Source organism: Lontra canadensis, unplaced genomic scaffold (assembly GCF_010015895.1).
Source record: "Lontra canadensis isolate GAN:19392208 unplaced genomic scaffold, GSC_riverotter_1.0 scaffold94, whole genome shotgun sequence".
Lineage (NCBI taxonomy): Eukaryota > Metazoa > Chordata > Mammalia > Carnivora > Mustelidae > Lontra > Lontra canadensis.
The window spans coordinates 7,529,448-7,545,025 of record NW_022631088.1 but is presented as its reverse complement, the minus strand read 5'-3'; the positions used below and the strand labels follow the sequence as shown (position 1 = coordinate 7,545,025).

The 15,578-nt window shown below is 60.9% G+C and overlaps 1 protein-coding gene across 1 annotated transcript; it reads right to left on the bottom strand.

Annotated features, from left to right (window-relative positions):
* Positions 1-31: 31 nt before the first annotated feature.
* SH2D7 (SH2 domain containing 7) lies at positions 32-8,732 on the bottom strand. Its single transcript, XM_032836905.1, has 7 exons — positions 8,649-8,732; positions 7,380-7,564; positions 6,100-6,189; positions 3,390-3,555; positions 2,968-3,177; positions 1,144-1,827; positions 32-82 (listed from the first exon to the last, which is right to left on the bottom strand). Exons 1-7 carry the CDS (start codon positions 8,730-8,732, stop codon positions 32-34), a joined length of 1,470 nt encoding a protein of 489 aa, XP_032692796.1.
* Between the last annotated feature and the right edge of the window lie 6,846 nt (positions 8,733-15,578).

The following is a 15,578-nucleotide window of genomic DNA, read 5'->3' as shown; positions in this document are numbered from 1 at the left end:
ACTGGTGAGCTGCTAGAAGGAAGCTCGGTGCTCAGGACTTATGCTTCTTGTCGGTGAAGAAGAGCCTCCAGAGCTTGTCGGGCTGCAAAGATGGAGGAGACACTGGGGCCTGGAGGCCCTGGGCGGAGAGAGGCGTGGCACCGGTCAGTCGCTGGGGCCCAAGCCCAAGAAAGGCCTGCTGGGAGGATTGCCAGAAATTGCACAGCCAGCCCCAGCCCCCTCCCCCCGCCCCGTTCTGGGTGAAGGACCTATGTCTTCTGAGAAGGCTAGGGGAGGAGGGGGTGTGGGCTTTGCAGTGACGGGGCGGTGGGCGGGGGGAGACTGCCATGGGATGTGGCTTCAGGGTTCCTTGAGCGCCTGCCTGCAGGCAGGGCCTGTGGTCCCAGCAGAGTCAGGACCTCCGTGGTGCCCCGCCCCGCACTGGGTGAACATGCCGCCCAGGGGTGTGTGGGAAGGCCTTTCAGCAAGGACCTTGGGTTTCACTGCCCAGACCTCGAGGATCTGCGTGAGACGAGGTCCAGAGCCGTCCCCGTGAGGAGTGGACCCTCCCTGCCCACTGGCTCGGGGTGCAGGTAGAATGTGCTGGGGCCCGAGGGTGCCCGGGCCCCGTGGGAGCCCCTGCCCTCTACTTCCCCCGCCGGCCCTCAGATCAGAAACCCTCCATTTGACAGCTCTGCCCGACTGTCTCTGGGCTGTGTCCTGAGCAGGCGAGTATGTCTAGCCTTACCCTGGGGCAGACAGTTGTACACAGGAAGAGAGGGAGGTCCTGGGTCGGGTTGCTGAAGGAAAGCGAGCAGTAATCGCAGTGTTTGGGACACAGTCTTAGGAAGGTCCGCCTGGGAAGTTGCCTTGCCCGGAGCCACGTGGCTGGGGGCGGCTGAGCCACAGTGAGGGCACAAGTGGCTTGGAGGGCGCCGGGAAACTTGGGCTGCAGAGAAAGCCCTCTGAAGGGCCTTTAGAAGACCACACCTTGCATTCAAGCTGAGCAACAGCCCCTCCCACCACCTCCGAGCATATGTTACTTCTAGAAACTCCTGGGCCCCTCGGAGCAGTAGCAGTGACCCGACCTGCTCGTGCATGAAGGCCACGGATCCCTCTTACCAGCAGGGGCTGGCAGCCACCCCATCCCCCTGTGGAGCCCACCTTGTGTGTCTGTCCAGTGTCCTTGCTCCTGGCTGCTGGGATTTGTTCATAGGTGTTCCCGGGCTCAGGGAGCTCTGGGGCCCCTGAGAGCCTCTTGTAGCCATGGTCTGTGGATCCTGGTGGCCTGCTAGTTGGAGGACTGGTCCCGGGACACGGGGGCCTGGGTGAGCCCCCCCAGCGCACTGGGACCTGCGCATAGGCACTGCCTTCTTGGTCTGGCTTGTCCCCGGGCTCTGACAGGGGACCTTCTGTCTGCAGGAGCTGGTAAGTGTCTGCAGAAGTGCCCTGGGAGCCCGGCTGAGCCCTGTGGCTCAGCTTTGGAGATGCCTGGCTCCAGGGGGTGGCGGAGGATCCCAGGGCCTCAGAAGCGGGGGGCAGGTGGCCCCGGGCTGTGGGAGGCCCTGTGGGACCCTGCTCAGGGCTCACCCCAGAGAAGGCAGGCCCCAGGCCATCAGGCCTGTTCTGACCTCCAGCTGAGAGTCTCTTCAGGGACTCCTTGCCTGGGGAGCTGGGCTGGCTGCCCCCTGAAGCTGGCCTGGGTCTGCCGGATGCCTCTGGGCCCAGGCCTAGCTGTGCCTGGTTCATCTTCCTCAGGTCTGAGTAGATACTGTTGTTGGGGCTTCCAAAGGACTCATCCAGAAGGGAGGCACTCCTCTCAGGGAGGGGAGGCACCCTCCCGGGGACCTGGGGAGACAGAAACAGAACCCCTGGAACGCTCTCCCATGGCTAAGATGCCCTCAGGTGAACGTGAGCTCTCGGCCAGCCGCAGCCCCTGTCCTGGCTCAGTTTACCTCACTGTCCTGTCCCTGTCAGCCCCCACACTCCGAGTCTAGTCTTCCCTTGGCATTGGAAGCCAGCAGGCTCCACCCCAGCTCATCCTGCCCTGTCCTCCCTCCCAAGTGCTCCACTGGCCCCTCAGAGCCCCTGAGCCCCTCCACTCACTGCTTCCCCCCTCCTTCAGAATAGACTGTCACCCCCAAGGCTGTCATTTGTGTGTTTATTCCCTAAATGCCCGCTGGGCACCAGCTCTGTGCCAGACACAGTTCCAGGTGCCAAGGACTTGATGGGCAGCAAGGCCAGCTCTGAAGTCTGCCTTCTACGTTGGGAGAAAGACAGCAGACCAGTCTGTTACATGGTTTCATGTGCCTGACACATAGGATAGCCTGTCACAAGACAATCCGGTCGCAATTGGTCCCATGAATGGGATAGACAGAATGACAGGTGGGAAGGGGCCTTTCCTGCAGTCTTGGCCCTTCTGGAGAGATGACATGCAAGCAGAGAAAGGAGGGCAAGCAGCTATCTGGGAGGGAGAGCATTGCCGCAAAGGTACAGCAAGTGCAAAGGCCGTGGGGTGGGAGTAAGATTGGCGTGTTCTGGGAAGATGCCAGAGAGGTCGGAGAAGAGGGTGCAGAGGGGAGGTAGAAGGACCCCTGGTGAGGCCCCCCCGTGGACCCTGGGAAAGGCCTCATCTTGTTTCCAAACGTTAGGAGAGGCCTGGGGCATGCTGTGGTCTGCTGCACAGGAGGAAAAGCTCTCTGAGCCCCTCCCAGGGACGCTGTGGGGGAGAATGTCCTCTCATAGACACCACCTCCCACCTCGTTCCCCTATAGTTTAGAGGAATTTCAGGCCATTTCCTGCCCATTTTCTCATTCAAGCCTCAGAAGAACTGTAGGAATGGTAAGCTGAGGCAGCCCCAGCAGGCCAGAGACGGCCCAGGGGTGGGTGAGCCCACACCTCTGAGCCTGGAGCTCAAGCCCCAAAGCTCTAGGCCAGACCTGTGGGCCTGGTGCATGCCGGACCCGCTGGGCTCCCTATGCTGCTTACCGCCACGGCCCCCTGCTCCGAGAAGCTGCAGGAACTCGCATCCCGGCTCTTGGTTTGGAGGAAGGAGACCTGTGGCTTGGGGCAGGGGCAGGGGCTGGCAGCCTCGTCCAGGACCACTGCCGGCGAAGCTGTGACGGCTGGGTTGTCTGGGCCCCCATGGGTGTGGTGGAGCCCCAGGGTGATAGCATCATACAGATCATTGTCCTCCGGCTGGGCAGTGGGAGCACAGAGGGAGCGTGGTCACACACTCCCTGCCGACCTCCCACCGCCTGCCACAGAGGGACCGACACAGGCTCCCCAGGGCCCTGACCTCAGGGAAGGTGCTGCCTCAGCCCGCCCTCCTCAAACGCGACCACGACTCTGCACTGAGTGCCTGGGGGCACCCCACCCCACCCGTGCACACCCCGGGTAGGGGTGCCTACCCGCGGGCAGGCAGCAGACAGGGTCTCCCCAAAGGGCTCCAGCTGCACCTCCTGGTAATGGCGTACGAGGTCGGCCAGGGTGCCGTGGCTGTGCGTGTCCCCCGAGACCAGGTAGCGCCGGTCCCGCAGCTGGTTGATGACGAAGTGCCGACAGCGGTCGCTGCCCCTGTAAGGCAAGCAGGTGTGGCCAAGGGCGGTCCAACCTCGGCGCGCCAGCACCCGCCGGCCGCGCAGCCCTCCGTGTGTCCCTCCGTAGCGGGGCCTGGAGTCCCGGAGCCCAGCCTCGCGGGTGGCCCTGCGGGGTGGGGAGCCCGGGAGTGGCTTCCAAACCACGGGCCCCAGGTGGCAGGGAAGCCCCCAGGCCCGCCCGGTGGGGCGAGGGCGGCACCCAGCGGGGCGCCACAGTGCCCGGCAAGGCGATGTTTTAGCGAATCAAAGTCCATGATGAACAAAACACCGAAATCTTCGACCTGCGCTTCCTGGGCGTGCCCCAAACCCCTGGACTGCCGGCCCCGCCCCCAGGTGCGGGTCCACGGCCGCCCTCCCCGGGGCACGTCCTCCCGGCGGGACCGACCGCGGCTGCAGCGAGGCGCCCGCGTCCGCAGTGCGCACAGCGACGGTTCCCGCACCGGAGCGCCCCGCCCGCCCCTCCTGAAGTCCCGGGACCTCGCTCTCCCGCCCGGCTCCTTGCCCCAACCCTCCGTCTCAGACCGACCGGGTCCGCGCCCAGTGAGCGCCCCGCCCCGATGCCGCGAGGTCCCCTGCGGGCAAACACGCGCGTCCGCTCGTTTGCAGACTCGGCGGGGCTAGGAGCGCAGCCGCCGCGGGCATCCTCGTGCGCGCCTCTGGACGCGCAGGGGCGGCTCCCGAGCAGACTGCAGCGCGGGCTGGCTGGGCGCTGCTGTGCCGCTCGGCGGCTTGGGGCGGACGTTCTCCGAAGCCCCTGCGAGCCCTGCGGGAGCCGAGCGGCGGAGCGCACCCTGGCCAGACCCTCGCGGCTCCTCCTCCCGCCGTGCGCTCGCTTGGGCTGCGTTTGTATTTCCGGGAGAGGACCGCTGCCGGTCGCCAGGCCCGTTGCCCTCCGGACAGCCCCGTCTGCGAAGCGCCATGCCAGCCTTTCCCCCTTGTGTACCGCGTCGTCTCTGTCCCAGTGCTTCTCCGCCGCTCCTTGCGTGTTCTGCCCTCGATAGACACGCGCACTACGATACGTAACGTCTCCCAAGACTTTGGTTTGTCCTTTTACTCACTTGGCATCTTCTGAAGAGCAGAAAGTTTTAATTTTAAAGAAACCCCCGTGTCCACCTTCTCTTTCATGGTTAGTGGGTGTGGTCTTAAGGAATCTTTGTCTTTCTCGAAGTCTTGAAAAATTTTCCTGTCTTCTTTTAGAAATGTCTTGCTCTGGGGCGCCTGGGTGGCTCAGTGGGTTAAAGCCTCTGCCTTTGGTTCACGTCATGATCCAGGGTCCTGGGATCCAGCCCCGCATCGGGCTCTCTGCTCAGCGGGGAGCCTGCTTCCCTCCTCTCTCTCTCTGCCTGCCTCTCTGCCTACTTGTGATCTCTGTCTGTCAAATAAATTTTTAAAAAATCTTAAAAAAAACCTGTTAGTTTAAAAAAAAAAAAAGTCCTGCTTTGTTTTTCTCACTCAGGGCTGTGATCCTGCTAGAATTAGTTGACTTCTGTGTATGGCGTGAGGTGGGGGTCATTGTTTTCCATCTGGATATCTGACTGCTCCCGAGCTCCTTGCTGGAAAGACCTGCCTTTCCCCACAGAACTGCTGGGAAGCAGGTGACCACAAGCGCTGGACTGTTTCTGGACCCCAGGGTGCCCACGGGTCCATCTACCCATCATGGACCTCTGAGCAATTGTATAAGTTGGCATCCCACCCGAGCCATGTTCAGGAAAAGGAGCCCTGATGCTGGAAAGACATTAGGAAGCGGCCGAGCTCACGTATTTCAAAGTGCTTAGCTTGGTACCTGGCACACAGAATAACAATTACCATTTGGGTAGTGACTGACGTTTGTTTGGTCATTACGACGTTCAGCCCCTGTGCCAAGCGTGTTTCAATGTGTAAACCCGTCCTACCCATTCAGCTATCCTGCGACGTCCCTACTACAATGTTCCTACCCTACAGATGGAGAGACAGAGGCACAGGGATGCCCGCGCGCAAGGTCAGGATTGGGGCGGTCTGAGCAGGAGGTAACTTTGAATCTGATCTGAGGCCTTTGAGGTGCACGGGAACCCTGGCCTCGCTTCCTCATGGGGAGGAGGATTCTTCCTTCCTCCAGCTCTGCCTTCCCATACCCAAACTCCTCTCCAACCCAGGCCTGATGTCACCACCTCCCTCAGCTTCGTGCTGGTCATCCTGCCCTCTGTTCTGTACCGTAGCCTCATCCTTTCAAGGGTTCCCACGGGCCTCACCCATCCAGGCTCTGTCTTTAGGTCCTCCATCCACAGCAGGACCCTGACCAAACGGCCCTGCCCTCCTGTGCAAGCCCTCCTCCCCAGGAACCCGCTGCCCCCAGCCCCTTGTGGCTCCCCTAATGCCCCCTGCCCACTTCCTCCGAAGGCTGCTGCCTCCCATCCCATGGCCAGTGCTGCTCAGTGACGGAGGCAGTGGGGGGTGGGGGAGCCAGGGCCCAGGGAAAGCCAGGCAGTGCAGGCTGTGGGGGCAAGGCGGGCTCAGGGGCCTCGCCGACAGCTCCCTCTCCTACCTGTAGGACAAGATGTAGCCAGTGGCCCGGTCGCTGAGGCGGATGAGGAAGGAGCCGAGAGCTTTGTCCCCAAGCAGCTGCTCCGTCTGCCTGGGCAGAGGATGGGCAATTAACAGGGGCCCGTGCCCGTGTGGCAGCAGGAGCGGTCGGACTCAGCCTGCCCCAGAGTCCCTGCTGGCTGCTCCCTTGGGTACAGATCTCCAGCTCTCCACAGGGGACTCTCAGACCGGCAGCTGCTACTGTGGTCTGTGCGTGCTTGAGCGTCCGGCGAACTCAAGACTCAGGGTTGGGCTGGGCCGGAGTGCTGAGGCCCCCGTGCGACACCCTCCCCTGCAGCCTCACCAGCAGGTACAACAGCCACTGACCCTGGCTGCCCACTCTCCACCTGAATGTCTCTGTAGTAAGAATGAATCTCTATCACCAGAGATTTTTAGGTCTGGGGGCCTCCCTGCCTCAGGACCACTGTACGGTTGTGCAGGCTGTGCACAGCACGTTTCCACCAGGAGAAGGGGCTGTTATGCCCAGAGCTTGATCGCAAGGGCAGTTACTAGACTCTCATCTCCCTACATGTCCCTTCCAGCCCGAGGCAGCCACAGCCATTTCTGAATGGCGCCAAGTATTCTGGAGAGGTGGTGGAAAGTTCCAGCTCTCTTCTGGTTTGGCAGTCCACGGACCACCTGCTCACTCAGTGCTTACCAAGTGGCTGGCTCCATGCAGGGCCCACACCAGAGTTTGCAGGCCCAGCACTAAATGAAAGTGCCGAGCCCCTCACTTGAACATCGAGCCTCTCGAGACGGGGACAGCAGAGCCACACACCAAGCATGGCCAGCTCTGGTTGACGGCCCGCGCTGAGCCGGGAGCGCCGGAGGGAACCTGCCACTCCTCTGTCTCGTGCTCAGGCCGCTGGCAGGGGCCGCGCAACCCGAACGCCGGCCCCACGTTGCCTCCTCCACAGTGGGGCAGTGCACGTCCAGGCTGGCCCAGGTCGGCCCCCACTCAAGACAGCGCTCATCCTCCCTGACGAGTGTCCAGCTTGCATGACAGAGGAGATGACAGCCCTCCAGTCCTTGGTTCTCCGGGGCTAGTCCCAACGCACCCTGCCCCTGCCCCCGTCCCTCTGCCAGACCAGCACTCAGAGTGGCCCAGCACTCGCCTGCCCTGCCCACATGGCGCCCCTCGTCTGCTCCCTGCCTGGCCCAGGGAGGCAGCAGAGGCCCGTCTTCTCCCGGGGTGGGGGGGCCCAACCAGCTCTCTCACGGCGGAGGACAGGGCAGCCTTACTTGCGGGTGATGAATCCGTGAAACCAGGGGGGCAGGGCTCCGTCCTGCAGGATGAGGGGTGCCTGTGTCTCCGTGAACCATGTCAGGGCCAGTTCCTGCAGCTTGGCGAGGGCCTGGCTGTCCCCCACCTCCCGGGGCCCCCTCGGCAGGCACGGCTGCTTCGGGCTGCCCTCCATTCTGGCCAGCTAAGTGGAAGCAGCGGGCAGACCACCCACAGGCCTCTATATCTGTGGGTGCCCCGCTCATTTGCCTGAGTCCTTGCCCGCCCCAACGCCCAGCCACCCCCACACACAGGAGCCCTATTGTCACTGCTCCTTCCTGACTCTGGGGCGGACACCTTGTGTGGCTGGAGACACTGGGGGGAGCATCCTATGAGCAGTGAGGTTGGGGGGTCTGGATCGCAGGGGAGACCTCGGACTTCTTGACCCCTCGCCCCCCAGCCCCCAGCCTCTGCCTCTGCTGAAGCCAGGCCTTGGCTAAGGTCCTCAGCCTAGCAGCTCTTAGTAAAGCAGGGGCTTCAATTCCCTCTGTCCTCGTGGATGCCACTTGTATTTTGGTGAAGTTCTGTGCTGAAGACTCTCTTTCCTCTCAAGATGCATCGAGTGCCTGCCGTGCGCCGCGTGCCCCGGGCCGTGGGAATTGGGTCATACAGCGGAGAGCATCTCTCCCTCGTGGCGTGAACATAGACCGTTGATAAGTCCACGTACAGAACACGGTGTCCAGTGTGATGGACACCCCAACAGAAAGGGGGGGAAGAGGGCGTGGCTCCCGACCCTAAGGGGTTGGGTCAGGGGTCAGGGGTCAAGTGGGGGTCTGGCCAGGAGCAGGCAGGTGCCTGGGGAGGGGGGAAGAGAGGCTGCTCACCTGCGGGGGATGGGAGGGCCTTTGCTGGAGGTCTGGGAGAACAGCCCAGACCTGGTGGAGCTGACGGAGACAGACCTCGCGTCACGAGCATTTTGAGAGAGCCCTGTTCCAGTGTGGCTGATTTCCGCCGGGACGCCGTGTGTTCTGTTATGTGCATTTAAAAACGCAATTCTGAGAAGTCCAGGGGCGTCGCCAGACCCCGAAGGGGAAGCTGGGGGAGCTGGGGTCTGACGCAGAGGCGGTCTGCTGCTAAACTGAGGTCTGGCACGCATTCAAATGCAAAGAAATGCGCTTTTATGATTTTCCATAAAGCACTCTCTCCCCACCTCCCTTTCAGGAGCTGCTGTCCTGGGCAGAACCTGGTCATTTGCATAGGAAGACAAAGGCGTTTTGTGCCCTACTGACCAGGGTGAGGATCCCCAGTGGGGCCAACAGGCCAAAGTCTGTATCTGTGCTCAGATGACAGGCGAGGCCCAGGTCTGGGGCCATCGGGGCCTCTGTGAAGGACTGTGGGAGTGTGGTCTCTGACAGCGGTGCAGACCCTGCTGCTCAGTCCCCACCATGGTCACCTGGGGGGACACGGGTGTGGCCGTGCCCCTTTAATTCTACTCCCTGGGGTGCCAGGAGGGGCTTGGCCTGGGACCCTGGTCCCCGCTGGCTGGCTCTGCAGCTCTGAGGTCAGTCCTAAACCTCACCACCTCTCAGTATATATAAATGGAGGGGAGAAAACGCCCTGGTAGGGTTTGGGGCATCAGAAGCCTGTGCATGCAGGCTGGTGGCTGGAAGGGACACATGTGGACCAGAAACGTCAGCCCCTGCTCCAGGTGTCTGTCGGATTGACACCTCCTGGTGCTGGGTTCTCCTCCCAAGGTCACGCTCCTCCTGGGGGACCCATACCGGGCAGCAGTCCACCCCAAAGGGGATCCTGCCTGAAGGCGCCCAGTCTGGCCTGCCCTCCTAGAGGCCACCCCCGAGGTTTGTCCAGCTGTCCTGACTGGACTCCCAGCTCCAGCCCCGCACACCTCCTTTCCTGAGCCTGTGCGGTGGTGGTGGGAGCCCAGCATGGCCTCCTGAGTGAGTTCCAGCGTTCGTTGTTTGTGGACATAACGTCTTTATGCCCTTAGTTATTCCGTTAGTGGGCGTGGATTTGCTCCCCGACACGAGGGCGTGGAGCACGAGCGAGCGATTCTCTTCTCTCCATCGTCTGCTCCATTCTCTAGTTGGTTCTGTGCCTGGGACAGGGCTTAGCACAGTTGCATACCCAACAGGCACATTTCATTTAACTTAAATTCTTCACTTAGGTTTCACTTAAATTCTAGTTAGTCAAGATACAGCTGTGGGGGTAGAATTTAGTGACATCACTCGCGTGTAACACCCAACGCTCATCCAATAGGCATGTTTTAAATGATTCTCCAGGCACAGGGTACACCCACATGGCATTTAAAAATAAAAAAATATAAGAAGGTATCTGTACCGGCGCTTTCCACCCAAGCATTAAAATCCATGCCCCCAGGTCCTTCTCCCTCCCACGGGGACCCAGGGCCGCTCCCCGCCAACGTCGTTCCTGGGTTTCCCTGTGCACAGCCGCCTCCATCCGCACATTCTTATTCGAAGGGCAGATGCCAGGCGGTGTTCGGTGCGCGCATGGTGTTTCGCTTTATGAAATAATCTGGGCCCCGTCCTGGAGCCCTGCCCGTAGGGGGATGCCCGGGTGCCATGCGGGCTGCGGCCGTGGGACATTCCTGCTGCGGCTGCACCATACGCTTCTCGCTTGATCGCTTCTAACCTTCCTCTATTTCCAACGTCGCGGCAGTGGAAGGCCTCATGCACACTCGACGTGCACAAGCGTGAGAACACCCACAGAACACAGTCTCCCGGGGGGCCCCTCCACTCAAAGGGGGCTTGCTCTGTGGTTTTGACAGATGTTGCCAAATTGCCTTCTTTCGGGGTTGTATCCACCTGTGCTCAGTAGAAGTTGGAGGAGCGGGCAGATGCGTGGATAATATTTTCAAGCTCTGTCATTTTGGGCCTCCCGCTTGCAAGGAACACCAGGGGAGGGGCTGATGCTGGTCGGAGAGGTCCCCAGTTTCACTAGGACTGTTTGGCCCCTTGATGCCGCTGAGCAGCTTTGTTTCTGCACAGCCGCAGGTGTGGAGGGGCCCGAGCGATGACCTTGGGGCCCCCCCTCCCACCCAATGCACTTTGCAGCCATAGGAGGATGGCCAGGTCCTAGGAATGCAACAAGGGCCAGTAAAAATGTCTGGGACCCGAGCGAGGAAACACCCCCCAGCCCGCACCAGTGTTGGCTCCAAAATCCAGAAAGAGAAAACCTTAAAATCACAATGAGTAAGTGTGTATACAAATGTCTGTACAGTGCAGAATTGCATCAGCTTTATTCAGGGTTCATGAAGGAGTCATCCCACCCGAAACGGTTTGGAGGTCAGATGGTCCCCCCCAGAGCCCCCAAGTGTGCAGGAAAACTGACAAGAAGTGATCACCAGCACCAAATAAATGAATTCTCAAAGCCAAATCATTCCAGAACAAAATCATGAAAATAGTATTTTCCCAAAAGTTCAAAGCAAAAATACACACACACACACACACACACACACACACACACACATTTTTAAAATAATGTAAAATGGGACTGTCATTTCAGAATCATATGTCTATATCTGCTAGGAAGTGAAACAGAGTCTCCACAGACTGTCTTGGACCGAGCACCCCTGCTCTGGCCTTCAGGCGTGCCATGGAAGAAAGGGAGACCGTCCCCTTGCGCCAGTGGCCTCCCCATGCGCCACCTCTCGGTCTTAGTGTCAAGAACGAGTGAACTTCTTTCTCCGCAGATGATCTGTCTCAGCAGTGAGGTCTGAGTCCAGGCAAAGCTGAAACCCTGCAGACTGTGAGGCCTGGAGGAGGGGTAGCCACGTGGAGGTCCATCTCAGTGAACTGGGAAGATCGGGGTCAAAGACTGAATGTTAAGAACCCTGTTCTACAGCTTCTCAGAGGCCAGGTGGCAGCTACGGCCCTGGCGTCCCCCGCAGCCTGCCCCATGGCCCTGGGATCCCCCCCTCCGACAGCCTGCCCCGCGGCCCTGGGGTGCCCCCCACCCCTGACAGCTGGGAGCATGGAGCCCCACCATGGCAGGTCCACGATGATGTGCCAGGCACTTCAAATACACCCCGTTTCCTCCCCTCCCTGTCCCAGGCTCGGTGACCGCAGAGGTGTGAAACAGACCCAGGACCGGGAAGGCCTGGCCTGGTCCGGACTGAGCAGGACACAGTGCCAGGCCTCCTCTGCCCGCCCCTCTCCCCGCACCTGTCAGCAGAACTGCGGCTTTGCCTCTGCCCTTCCCCCGTGGGGGGCGCCTTTCCCTGCCTCGCCAGTTCTGTACCTTATCTTCCAAACGCACTCCAAAACAGACCCCAAGTGGGCCCTTGCTGGGTGTCCTTCTGTCCCTACCCCTCCCTCGGGAACCCCCCAGCCCTGCTCCCCTCATTGCTCGGCCTAAGTCAGGACCTCTTACCCCTTTTGGAGACCCCTTCGCCCAACCAGGAGGCCCTCTCCCCCCACCTCCCTTATGGGCCTCGAAGGGGGGCTGTGAAGGGGTAAGCCTGCAGACAGGGGGCCTGGGGTGGGGGGAGCCCTGAAGGCAGGTGGGCTGTTGTCCTGGGCACAGAGCCAGGCTGAGAAACAGGACAGGGAACAGAGAGGACCCGGGGCCTCTGGCCCTGCAGTCCCACTGCCCGCCCCAGGGCCCAGGCCTCAACTGCTCCTGGGCTGCGGGGCTCCCCTCACTCTGGTGCAGGCCTCCTCTGCCCACCCTGTGCCCTCCATCAGCTCCCTGGGGCAGCCAGGCCTCTGCCAGTCGGAGCCCTGGAGCCCTGGCCCCTGGGGCTAGGAAAGTGGCCAGCATCTCGGGGACCTCCCTCTAGGAAAGGCAATCACAAGGTGTAGAGATTTGCCTGCCCATTTGGTAGGGAAACTAGGCTTTCTGGAAGCCAGAGTCTCGCCTGGGCCGAGAGAGGGTCCGTGGGGCCGGGGTGGGGGAGGGGTTTTGGGTTCCTCTCCGCAGCCGCCCCCGCCTGCCGAGCACACTTCCTGCAGCAGGCGGCACAGCCAGAGTCACACAGCCCCTCTTCCTTCCCTCCCACCACCCTGCAGGGCAGGAGGCACGGTGCAGGGCTGTGTGGACGTGCACGTGGACGGCCGTCTCCCCAGAGCCCGTGGTGAGGCCTCCCCGTGGGGCTGCTCCCTGGGCCCTGCAGCCGGCCCTGCTCCCTCGGTTCCCTCTCCAGCACTGGGCCCTGAACTGCAATCCCCTCCCTCCCAGGCCAGCTTCCTCCGCACATGCTCTGGGGTCAGCAAGGTCCTCCTGAGATCCCCGAGATCCCCCTGTGCCTGACCTCAGGATCCCGTGCTCTCTGCTTCAGGCACAGGAGGGCTCCATCCCCGCCAACTCTCCGGGCGGTGGGGGGGGGGTGGCGGGGGGGAGCTGTGGTTAGGGCCCAGGGAACACGCAGACCTGTGACCCCCCGGGGTAATGCTTACACTGACCACAGTGCAGGATGGAAGAGATCCCAGAAGGGAGGGATCGGTTGGCTGTGATGCCTGAAACACTCAAGAAGCTGGAAAGAAGAGTGTCCACTGGTCCCAGGAGCTGCAGGACGAAGGCCCACGGGCCCACTGGGCTCAGCTGGCCACCCAGCCCCTGGCAGTACAGGTGGGAAACGGCAGCCCAGAGAGGGCACAGACAAGTCTGAGAACACACAGCACAGCAGGCAGTGAGGTCTCTCCTCTCTGGACTCCCCGCAGAACTGTGGGGCTCCTGCTGTGTCAAGAACAGTGACCTGGCAGGCTTGTCCCCCGGGGTCTGAGAGGCACAGGGGCTGCGCGTGGCCAGGCTTCTCACCCCATTCCTCTTGAGGGAAACTGGCCCGGGATGAGTCACTGGCTCTGTGTCCCTGGGGCTTGCCCAGAGGCTGGCCATGTGGGAGCACGCTCACTGCCTAAATTTCCCCTTTTGGGTAAACAGCAGCCACTTCCTCCTGGGTTGGCCACTTCCTTCTGGTCACTGGGCTCCAAGAGGCTAGAGGGGGCAGACCCTGCGGCCCCAAGCAGGCCTGTCCTAGACATGGGGAGGGGGGACTACACAGGCTGGACCCTGGCCACAGGACGCGGACGTTCAGCTAAGAGACTTGGGGACCTGAGCCACGGAGGAAGGGCCACGAGGGAGGACCCAGGAGCCGACAGAGTTCCCGTGTACGACAGCCTTGAGCAGGGGACCTGCCTGGAAAGGACGGGAACTGAAGTTGCGTTTGTTCAGCATTTTACATAAACTGACTGAACTTGCCCAAACAGAGGGTGGGGGAAGGGCAGCAGGCGCTGAGATAAGGGCTGTCCTATAGCCCCTTCGGGCATGGCGACCCCGGTGTGACACAATGCAGGGTTTGTTTCAGGAAAAAAGCGTCTTGGTTGAGGGAATGGACAGGGCTGGTGGCCTGGGAGAGGTCTGGGGGTCAGGAAGGGGTCAGGTGGGCCCTGAATTCTCGGCCACTTCTACTTGGCTGGGCTGCAGGGACAGGGACTTTGCTGAGAGGTTGTGGCCACTTTGTCCGGCTTGCTGGGGTCCCAGGAGGGCGGGGGCCACATTCCCGGCCGGGTCAGGATGGTCTGTTTTGTAGATTCTGTAGGCCTGGTGCCCTCGGCCAGCTCTCAAGGGGCCGACAAAATGTCTGTAGCCTAAAACAGATAAACTGGGGCTCCAAGAGAAAAGCAAAATCCATATTAATACTCATTGAATCAAATGTCTACAAAAGGTACCGTTATGTCAATGTCACAGTAATCCTAAAAACGTCAGTCCTGTTAGGGGTCAGCAGTGTGCGACTCCTGACCTTGGGGTCGTGAATTGGAGCCCCACGTGGGGCGTACAGGTCACTCAGAAATAAATAAACTTCAAAAAGAAACGTCACTCCCTTTGAAAACAATGCGTGGGCTGGATTTCTCTCACTCAGCCAGGGTGCCCACACAGACATGATGATTGCCAAGAAACTGTCAACCAGACATAAATTAAAATGAATTCCTCACAGTCAGAAAATACTGGCATCATGATTATACAAATGCCTTCAAATTTTTAGATCAATGTTTACCGTAGAATGTGGGACATTTTAATGCGTTGGATACGATTTGGGAAGTGGCCCGGCCCAAGGAAGCCGGGGGCAGAGGCAGCCTCCTCCCTTGCCAGGGGTGGCTGGAAGAGACAGAGGGCTCTGGTGCAGGATGGTCAGGCTGGGGGCCCAGCTTGTCCGCTGAGAAGCACAGACAGCAGCTGCTGAGGAACGGTAGTGGTCCCTTGTCCAGTCCCATCTGCCCAGGCTGGGGGCTCAGCTCTGTGTCTTCCTGACACTTAGCAGACCTCAGTCTCTGCAAGGTATATCCGGGCTCAGTTCTGTCCTCTGGGACCACAGGCCACGGCCACCCCCACTTTTGCACACCTGGCTCACAGAGCTGAGGACTGTGGCTGTCCCCCCTCCTCCCTGGCCTCCTGTGCACAGAGCTGCAGCTACACAGATCCAGTGCTCCCAGCCGGTCCCCTTTCCATGGGATTTCCCGGTCACATCCCACCCCGGTTGCCTCACCCTGCAAGCTAGTCAGTCACTGCCCCTCTCACCCACAGGGCACAGCGCAGATCCAGCTTGGTTTCCTCTCTCTGGAGGGCAGCCCGCCCCAATCCTGCAGGGTGCTCTCGGTCCTCCCCGTGTGGGGGCTGGGCCACTGCTGGATTCAGCCCCCCCCCACCAAAGCTACCTGCTGAGGACATCTGTGTTAACTGTACAGAACGTCGGAGAGACGAGCACTGCACCTGTAAACCTCACAGGAACAAAAGTATGAGCTGTATGATCTCATTCTACAGATGAAGAGGCTGAGACTCAGGGAGGTCAAATGACCTACCCAAGGTCACAGCTCTGGAGAGTGGCAGAGCTCCCAGATGAATCCTATTTGCCCGACTCCAGAGCCCACCCTCCACACCCTGTGTTTGGTGCTCAAAGAGCACCCGGGACATGAAGGTGGGGTAGCCGTGCTGTGGCCACCTGCGAGACTGCTGATGGCCCCAGGCAAGGGGTGTCCGAGGGTCAGCGGACCCCGCGCTCATGTGTGGCTGGCTGGGCCGGAGGGGGGGGGCTCACTCGGCCCGCGTGTCTGAGTGGGCGACTCGTTCGGTGTCCTGTCCGTCTCAGAAAACGAGGCCTTCCAGCTTCCCTGGTGTCCTGTCACGCGTCCGGTGAGGACACACAGAAGGAAGAGGGGTGTTTGCTTTGATCTGGCCCTTGAAGC